This window comes from Mastigoproctus giganteus, chromosome 6, assembly GCF_048544385.1.
Source record: "Mastigoproctus giganteus isolate SK-2022 chromosome 6, ASM4854438v1, whole genome shotgun sequence".
NCBI classification, from domain to species: Eukaryota; Metazoa; Arthropoda; class Arachnida; order Uropygi; family Thelyphonidae; genus Mastigoproctus; species Mastigoproctus giganteus.
The window spans coordinates 236,633,645-236,643,760 of record NC_143580.1 but is presented as its reverse complement, the minus strand read 5'-3'; the positions used below and the strand labels follow the sequence as shown (position 1 = coordinate 236,643,760).

General features: G+C 37.9%; 1 protein-coding gene across 1 annotated transcript in view; it reads right to left on the bottom strand.

Moving 5' to 3' along the window:
* Window positions 1-3,211: 3,211 nt before the first annotated feature.
* Window positions 3,212-10,116, bottom strand: part of Pdrg1 (Pdrg1 prefoldin-like subunit) — a 99,643-nt gene continuing 92,738 nt past the window's right edge. The window contains exon 5 of the mRNA XM_090375778.1: window positions 3,212-3,347. Within this exon, the coding sequence (XP_090231904.1) occupies window positions 3,331-3,347 (17 nt within the window). The 3' untranslated portion in view covers window positions 3,212-3,330. The remainder of the gene's footprint in view (window positions 3,348-10,116) is intronic.

The window sequence follows — 10,116 nt, the reverse complement described above, 5'->3', positions numbered from 1 at the left end:
AGCAGTGTCCATTGATTACCACTCTCTGTCTTCTCCCCCTCAACCATCCCTTTATCCATGGCAGCAATTTCCCTCCAATGCCACACAGCTCCCATTTTTGTGCAGCGTCCTCCATGTGCAACAGTATCAAAAGCCTTTCTAAGATCCAAATATATAATATCAAAGTTATTCCCTGCATCCAGTTCTTTTGTGACTACATCATAATATCCAATCAAATTGGTCAGGCAAGACTTCCCCTTAACAAAACCATGCTGTGTCTGAGCTATAACTGAAGTCTTGTCTAGATGATCCTGCAGTGCTTCTATAACCAGTGCCTCCATTAATTTTCCTGGAACAAAAGTTAAACTCACAGGTCTATAATTACTTGTGTCAGCCTTTGATTCTCGTTTGTGAATTGGGGGTCACATTTGCACATCTCCAGTCTATGGGTACCTCCCCTGAATCCAAAGAAGCTCTCATAATTATGGCTAAGGCTTTGCTTACATCCTTTGCTGCCTCTTTTAATATAACTGGATAGATCCCATCCACCCCAGATGCCTTTTTTATGTTTATCCTCAACAATTTCTCCTCCACTTTCCTCTCAGTTATTACAAAATCATCTAGCTCATTGCCAGAGTTTACTTCACCTCTGGCATTCCCCTTCCTGAATAAATCCTCATGTGTGAATGTAGATGAAAAATACTCGTTTAGTTTGTTAGCCACCTGAGCAGGATCCTCAACTGGTGAACCATCAATATCTAGTGGACCAATCTGATTCATCCCTTTCCTTCTAGAGTTTACATAGGTAAAGAACTCTTTTCTGTTTTTCTTTGCATCCTTTGCCAAGGATTTCTCATAATCTGCCTTTGCCTGCCTAATCTCCTTTGTGACTTGGTTACATGTTTGTTGTTTGTTTTGTTTTTAGGAGCATTAGCAACTAAGGCCATATTGCTCCTGGATATGCGGTGGTCATTCCTTGACCTTTCCGCATCCTCCGTATTTGGTGGTGACGGGCTCGAACCCCCGTCTAATTAAGAAGTGTGTGCTACGCACTGCTGCTCCTTCCCACTTGGCTACGGAGGCGCCTAACTTGGTTACAGACCAGCTTATATCTATCATAGGCTTCCATGTCACCCATTAATTTATATGTATCCCATGCATTTTTCTTCTCTGCCATATGTCTCATTAGTTCATCTGACATCCACTTAGGCCTAAACCTTGAACAATATTTCTTAGTTGGTATGTAAAGCCTAGTAGCTTCCAAGATAAGTTCTTTGAATGCTTCCCATTTTGAATTTGCTGTTGGTAACATCATCAGTTGGTCCCACTGTATAGAATTTAAACACTGTCTCAGACCATTGTAGTCGCCTTTACGAAAGCAAAAACCCTTCCCTTTACCCCTGATGGTAGTTACCTCTCTGAGTAAATCCCATTTCAGCACACTGTGATCACTGCCACCTAGTGGTTCCTTTATCTGCAGATTTTTAATGCATGAAGAATCACTACTGATAATCAAATCAAGAGTATTACTCCCTCTAGTTACCTCTCGAACATGCTGATGTAGAAAACAATCAACCAATAAATCCACAAAAGCCTTGCTAGTGTGTGAGTGACCAACCCACAAATTTCAGTCAATATCTGGGAAATTAAAATCCCCCATTATAAGACTCTCTGATTTACTGGCCCACTCTATTTCTCTGTACAGTTTCTTATTATACTCATCAGGCCTATAGCACACTCCTACTCCCAATTTTGATCTCCCAATGCTTATGTCACACCAAAGTGATTCGACACTGCACTGTCCAGCGATGTCCACTGGCTTCACTTCCTTGGATTTTATGTGTTTCTTAACTAATAGCATAACCCCTCCTCCCTTCCTATCCTGTCTATCCTTTCTGTAGACATTGTACTCCCCAAATTGAAGTTCTGCATTCCTTATATCTGTGTGACACGACGTCTCTGATATCCCAACAATATCTGCCTTTGATGTTTTGAGCAATACCTCAAATTCATCAAATTTATTTACCAAACTCCTAGCATTGGTGTACACACAAGTATACATGCACCTGTTCCTATTCTTAGCTACTCTAACACAACCCATGTTTATTACTGTTTACTTGTACCGCAATGACTTCCAGCAGTCTCTGAAATATCCTGCATCTTGTTTTCCAGGCTTCTGCTCATTCCAATAGGAGCAGTGCAAGAATCACTTTCACCTCTGCCAGTGGCTACTGTTAATCTATTAGTCCTTGTATCCCCCCCAAGCTAGCAGTTTTCCGACCCGCCTAACACTGCCTCGATCGCATCAGTAAATATTCTTGCACCCTTTCTATTTAAGTGTATCCCATCCCTGTAGAAGCACTCTCTCCTGTTAACAAATACAGATCAGGCTGAAAAAAATTCTACCCCTTGAGCCTTGCACAATCTTTCCAGGGCCAAATTGATTGACAAGGCTCTCATCATATACTCCCTCCTATCGTGTCTGGGCAGAATTGCAGACACTTTCAAATTCAACCCTAATTCACGGCTTTTTTTCATCCGTGATCCGTACTTGTTAAGTAATTCTGCCGGTCTCCTACTCTTAATAGCATTAGTGCCAACGTGTACAACTATATATCACCTTTTGTGCCCTTAAAAGGTGATATCCGCTCTACAACATCATCAACCTTTGCCCCTGGCAGATATAGTTTGATGCAAAGTCATTGAAACTGGTAGGACAATGTCAATTTCAACTTCACCACAATAATAATAATATAATCCAACATGTGTATAATATTTTGGTGCAATATGGCCTAGTGATGTCACAAAATTTTCAAAAATTCAACAAACCAAACATAGCATGGGAATTTCTGAATATTTCTTGCAAGCAAAGAATGGCTGTTTGCATGATGCAGCTATTTAATAATTACAGGGCTTGTTTTAATCTCTAGACACAACTATTACATGATGCAAGTATTTAATAATTTCATCAATATAATCCCTGCAAGTTTTTAGAGAAATCCCTAAGGATTTCAATAGCATCTTTTAGGGACTTTTTATTATGATTAAATGTTTATTAAGTGGAAGGAATATTGAAAAACTATTATGGAGGTACAGTTAAACGAAGTGTTGAGAAAAGACCATTTATTTTAATGTAAGCATTACATCTATGTAGAGCTACTTACACAAACTCACATGCACAAAAACTATTTGTAATTTTTTAAAAAATCAGACACTTTTCTTTTCTTTTTTTATTATCATTATTTGATATGTATACCTGTCTCCAATAGAAGTGTGCCTTCATATTGACAAGTAAATTCCTCCAACTCTTTTCTGTTTCTGATGTCATTGCAATACAATTTTCTGCATACATCATTGGTTCAATACTTCTGCAATAAATATAGAGTTCACTGAGCAAAGTAATAAAATCGCAATGTTATAATGCCACTTACAAATATTAGATAACTACAGATAATATAGAAGCAAATTATTAATGTTTTATCCTGTTTTTACAGGGTTCCTGGTCCCCCACTGTCTGCATCAATTTTTGCCATCACTTTCTTACCTTCCTGAGAGATTGTGTCACAGAAGATGATCCATAGTAAGAAGCCACTTTTCAATTTCTCTACAAAATGTTATATTTTTATTCAATAAAAATATATATTTGTGTATTTAATTAAAATTAAATACAAAAAATATATTATTTAACTACAGATAATACAGATGTGACTGTTGATTAACCCATAAAGATTCATATAAATTTTTTTGGTTGTATGGAGTGAAAGTTTAACTCTCGGTAGTAAAGGTTGCAGATTTATTAGTATTAGAATTAATATTGGCCATATCATACTAGGAAGCCTTGGGCTTTTGCTGCATGTCAACCAAAAAAAATTAATAAACTACCTATTTGATCCTCCTCATGTATTTATCCAGCTGAGCTTTGAATTTTCTCAAATTGTCAGCCTCAACCATCCATGTAGGCAACTTATTCTAATAATTAACAACTCGCTTGCTAAAAGTCTAACCTTCTTCCCCCCCCATAATTTGAATTTATGGCCCCTAGTTCTGAAACCATTTGTAACAGTGAAAATTTCACCCTCATTCATTTTACTTTCACCTCTCAGAGCCTTATACACCTCAATCACATCTCTCTAAGGTGTCTAAGTCTCCAACCTGTGAATCTCACAATATTTGAAGTCTTTCCTCGTATGGGTGTTCTTTTGCCAATCTCACCAGGCATGTTGCCCATCTTTGGACTCTTTTGAGAAACTCATGTCTTTATTTAATTTCATTTTATTTCAATACGTGCACATACTACTGATATAATCTAAAAATAGTACACAGTTCTGCATTCAGAACACTTGGGTCACTCCAGTGACAGCAGCTGAAAGATGAGCTATTCTTCCATTAGAAATAACACCATTATTCACAGATAAACCTAAGTTGATCTGTGGATAATGGTGTCACAATATAACACAACATGTCTAATACAACACACATGGCTTTGCAGAGATGCTCATAACAGAGACACAAGGCAGATTTAAGGGAATCCTTAGGAACTATCATAACAATGCTACATATCCACACGTCCTTTTTTGTATATGTTGTGCTCACCATATTTAAATTCGGTATCCTTACGTCTCAGTGGAATGATGTTTCTGATATATCTATAACATCGATTTGACCAATACTTCAAATTCGTCAAATTTATTACTATACTTCTAGCATTTGTGCAAGGCATGTTATACACCGATGAGCCAAAACATTATGACCAGCAAGTTATGCAAATTGAAGCAACTGCAGGTGAAATACGGCATAGGTCTGGACACGGAATAAAAAACACCTGATACTGAGCTCCGTTAATCTGTGTTACTCTTGTTCTTCAGATGGGAAAGGCAGCAGACTTAAGCAAGTTTGACAAAGGCCAGACGACTGGGTCAGATCATATCTGAAACAGCACGGCTAGTGAGGTGCTCACAGTCAGCTGTGGTTAGTACTTACTGAAAGTGGTCCGAGGAGGGAAACCCAGGAACCGCTGGTGAGTTGGATGACCACGGCTCATCGATGCTCGAGGTGAGTGAAGGCTCTCCCAGATGGTACGTGGCAACAGAAGGGCGACTGTGGCGCAACTCGCTGGTAATTGGAATGCTGGCGATGGGAGTAAAGTGTCACAACACACAGTACATTGAACCCTGCTAAAAATGGGGCTGCGTAGAGGCCACTCAGAGTGCCCATGCTAACCACAGTTCACCAGTGACAGTACCTACAATGGGCACGAGAGCATCGAAACTGGACCTTGAGTGATTGGAAGAGGGTCGTCTGGTCCGATGAATCATGTGGATGGCCGGGTATGTGTGTGTTGTTTACCTTGGTAAGCGATGGCATGCCTGGATGCACTGTAGGATGAAAACAAGTCGGTGGCGGCAGTGTCATGCTTTGGGCGATGTTCTCCTGGGATACCCTGGGTCCAGTCATCTATGTGCCAGGCACTCTGACATCTACCACCTACCTAAACATCATTGCTGACCAGGTACACCCTTTCGTGGCAACGGTCTCCTCTGGCAGTGCTGTCTTTCAGCAGGATAATGTGCCATGCCACACTGTCCGGATTGTTTGAGAATGGTTCGTGGAACACGAGAAAGATTTCCGGGTATTACCCTGGCCTCCAAATTACCCAGATATCAATCCCATTGAGCATCTGTGGTTTGTGTTGGAACAGCAACTCCGATCTGCTGCGTCTGAACCACGGACCTTACAGGAGTTAAAAGGATCTGCTGGTTATGTGTTGGTACCAGATACCACAAGACACATTTAGAAATCCTGTAGCATCCATTTGGAGGTCAGGTATTACCCTGGTCTCCAAATACCCCAGATATCAATCCCATCGAGCATCTGTGGTTTGCGTTGGAACAGCAATATCAACTCCATATATTTGCTTGTCCCATGAGGACCCCCCCCACCACAGCACACCTTGCTTTCCAGACTGCTACATGGTCCCAACCAGAAGCATTGCAAGAATCAATTTTGCTGTGCTTATGACTGCCAATTAAACTATTAGTCTGTGTATCCCTCCCCCAAACTAGCAGTTTTCTGACCCACCTAACACTGCCTCGATAGCATCAGCAAATATTCTTGCGCCTGTTTTACTTAAGTATATCCCACCTCTCTAAAAACAGTCCCATGCATTAGCAAGTACAGGAAAAAATGCTGAGAAAATTTCTACCCAACACAAGCCTTGTATAATTTCTACAGGGCCAACTGATTAACAAGGCTCTTGTCATGTTTATGCAAATTCAAAATACTTTCAAATCAAATTAAATCCTAACTCGTGGCTTTTTTTATCAACATTGCTCTATCTGTTAAGTAAATCCTCAGATTATCTATTCTTAATATTTGGTACCAGTGTGAACAACAATATCACATTTTATGTAGCCTTAAAAAAATAATCATTTTACATGATTTAACTTTTGCCACTGACCGACATTGCACCATTCCACCTCTCCTTTTGCATAGCATATTTTCCATTTCCTTGACATAGAGCTAACAATAATACCTATTCCCATGGAACCAACACCTTCTGCCTTTGGTGATACTGCTGTGCTGCCTGATGCATAAATTGAATACTTAGAACTGCTTAGTAAATGCTGAAATTACTTACTAAATATATTTACTCAGATTAACTTTTAATATTTATTAAGATATTACTAGTGAATGAAAGTAGACAGTGAATGAAAATAAACCATGTATGGATTGATGCTGGGTATCAAGGATGTTACTCCTTGTTTTTCTTGTAGACTCAACTGTAGATGTTATTAGTTGCATAATATGATAACTGTAAATGTTTAATATATAATAATCATTTTCTAAACTCAGGTTTAGAAAATGATTATTATATATTTTAGTAAACAAATGTATGCCATTTATCAATTTATGATTAACTTATTAGATTTGTTACAGGTAACTGCTTGACATGAAATTTCACTTATGGTAAAGAAATCACTGATTATTTTGTAAAATGCCAAAAATAATTTGAGAAGCATAAATAACTTTAAGAAGTTCAGTATATTTTTGTAGTACAATAGAATAAAAAGATATAATTTAATACATACAATTTAATAATTTCCTGAAATTATTTATATTTATTTATGTTTGTTTTAAATATTTTCAGCATCATTTACAAGTTTGAATGGAAGCCAGGGCAAAATGTTACTTGGGTCAAACTGTCTGCCCCATCATATTTTGAGATTTTACCAGACTGGTATATTAATGCTTTCTGGAAGAAAACCAAAGGCTAAGAATTGCAGTGCAGGAAGATAAAAAAAAAAAAAAAAACAGCAGAAGAATGCAGAAATATGCTACAATGTGTGCTTAATTTAGTTTATGAAATGATATACACATATATACTGCAAAATGTTGCAAGACTCTGAAAATTTATGTTATATCCTGTGCTTGAAATGAAGTAGGATGAGACAGAATGCATCAGAAAGCCCAAAAATTATGGACTTGAAATGGTCCCAGAGTTTATTCATGATATTTAGCAGCAATTTTGCTATTTTTTTTTTTCAGCTCAGTTAAACTTTATAAATCAACTCCCTTCCCATACACAATTCCAGCACTGGTTTTGTTATACAGATATTTTTCACCTTCTATAATGAATACAAATAGTAGAACTGTCAGAAACAAAGCCAGAATTAGAATTTAAATTACGAGAGTGGCTCAAATGAAAACAACAAAAGCTAAAACAAAAATTCTTATTCAAACTTGGAACCTTGTTTTTTTATCAAGTTCTTCTCTTCTTGCAATATCCATCTTCTATTTTGAAATTGATGTCTAGTTATTGTCAAAGAAGAATTACTTTGATTGCTTGCTTGCTTGCTTGTTTAGCTACTCATACATCTTGTCAAACAATGACAAGATGATGCATGTCCTCTATGTTACTGGCTTGGTACAAACTTGAGGGGGGGATTTCATAAGCTGGATATGAGTCATAGATATATTACTTTCAGTGTAAAATTAAGCAAACTAGTAAAGAAAAATTTTGGAGTTTATATTTCTATCCAATCACCAAAAATCGTAGTTGTATGATCGCATCTGACCTATCATCCTTTAATATACTACTACTTTACACTATGAAAATAAAACTATAAATTATACACAAATAAAATTCTTAAAAACTCTTAACTGATAAATCTATATAGATAAAATAGGGACTATTTACAATTAAATTTCTAAAATTATACATGGAAGCTTTCAACAATGAATATGGTCTTTTTCAACCATAATTATCATGAGTTCAGTTATGATTAAAGAGGCCTGTGCACTCTGGATTCATTATATTGTGGATTATTGTGTGACACAGAGCGAAACGGAAGATAAAATAAATAATGACAGGTTTAATACTAATTATAAAACACACATATATTAAATACATACAGTATAAAAGCTTTCGGTTATTATGGTAACCTTCATCAGTCAAACTGACAGTTACGAGTGTGGAACATGAGGGCATGTACTGCCAGTCATATATGTGAAACTGCATGATGCAATAGTTAATTGTTTAATGTTGAAGCCTGTGGCTGTGACATATGTGAACATTGCCAACGTTTGTTATTCATCAAAATGGTTGCTTCAATAATAGGGGGGACACGACATCCACTGCTTCTGTTGACTGAGGTATTAGAGTGTGTGATGTTCAACAACTCCAACCAGACGCATTGCCAGTAGTGGCACAACTTATCTACAATCACGACATCGCAGTGCGGGTTAATATCGTGGCAGGTTGACCAGAAGTGTTCAGCAATAGCCGAATGTTCATGTCCACTAAACGGATGGCTTTTTCACGTTCCGTAAGACGTTTGATGAGCCGTCTCCCAGTTTACCCCAGTGTAACAGCTAGTGCAGTCATGGCAAGAGATGCAGTAGACTAGACCACTTTGTAGTAAGGACCAGTGTCTTCACTCTAGAGATGAAGGATCAAAACTTTCTGCCTGAGAGCTGCATGCACTTTATCCTATGTGATTTTAGGACCCTAGAAACCTGTTCTGATAGGTTTGGGTAGTATGGGATAAAGGCACTCGCGGTTGAGTCATTATCTTGGACGTTCCTGTTGATCGCTTGACAGTGATAAAAATTCATCCTCACAATGCCCACACAACTTTTAACATCAATTAAGACTGCATTTTTAAGTGCTACTGCACCTATCTTATTTTCTTGACACTGCCCCAGGTGACTATCCTCATTTTTCGATCACTAAAAGATACACTTTGGGGGGGGGGGGAATACTACCAATATAATTACAAGGTACAAAAGAGGTGCTCGAGTGACTCAGCAAGCAACCACAGAATACTTCTCTGACAGTATCCAGTGAAAGGCATGTATTAAAAGAGGAGACTACTTGATAAATAGATTCCTTAGGTTTGAATAAAGAATTGTTCAACATTTGCTGTTTCATTTGAATGAAACTCACAGGAGCTGTTGTTGTTGTTTTTGGTTTTATAGGATTTGATTTGATTTGGTAGTTGTTGGCGCATCGGCTTCTGTGGCCATATTGCACCTCCCAAGGTTTTTGCAGTACTTTGATCCAAGCCCGAGGCGGGAATCGAACCCGCGACCTTTGGGTTGCCGGGTAGTTACTTTACCCACTCGGCTAGCCCGGTCGGCGGTTTTATAGGTGCATTAGCAACTAAGGCCATATTGCTCCGGGGATATGCGATGGTTATTTCCTGACCTTTCCGCATCTTCCGTATTTGGTGGTGACGGGCTTGAACCCCGGTCTCACAGGAGCTTTGTGACTCAAATTAGAAAAATTTGAGTAATTTCATAACAAGAGCTCTGGTTTTTGGTTCTGACAGTTCTACCATTCACATCCATTTTTGCTGGGTACTTGTGCATTACCCAGTATCTAACTCATGTAGATGATATATATATTTTTTTCTACACTGAGTTATTTTCACATGAAGATCTCTTTAAGCCTTATCTTCATGTGAAAATAAAAATTCAAAGTATATGGCAGCTTTGTTACTATACATTCACAGATACATGTAATTTTAAATCTCAATGTTTCCGATCTCAGTGTAGTCCATCTGTATTTATTTCTAATTCCACTTACATTAGCATTAGCATTAGCATTAGTAGAGGCATTTGATGCAAGAAAGCAAG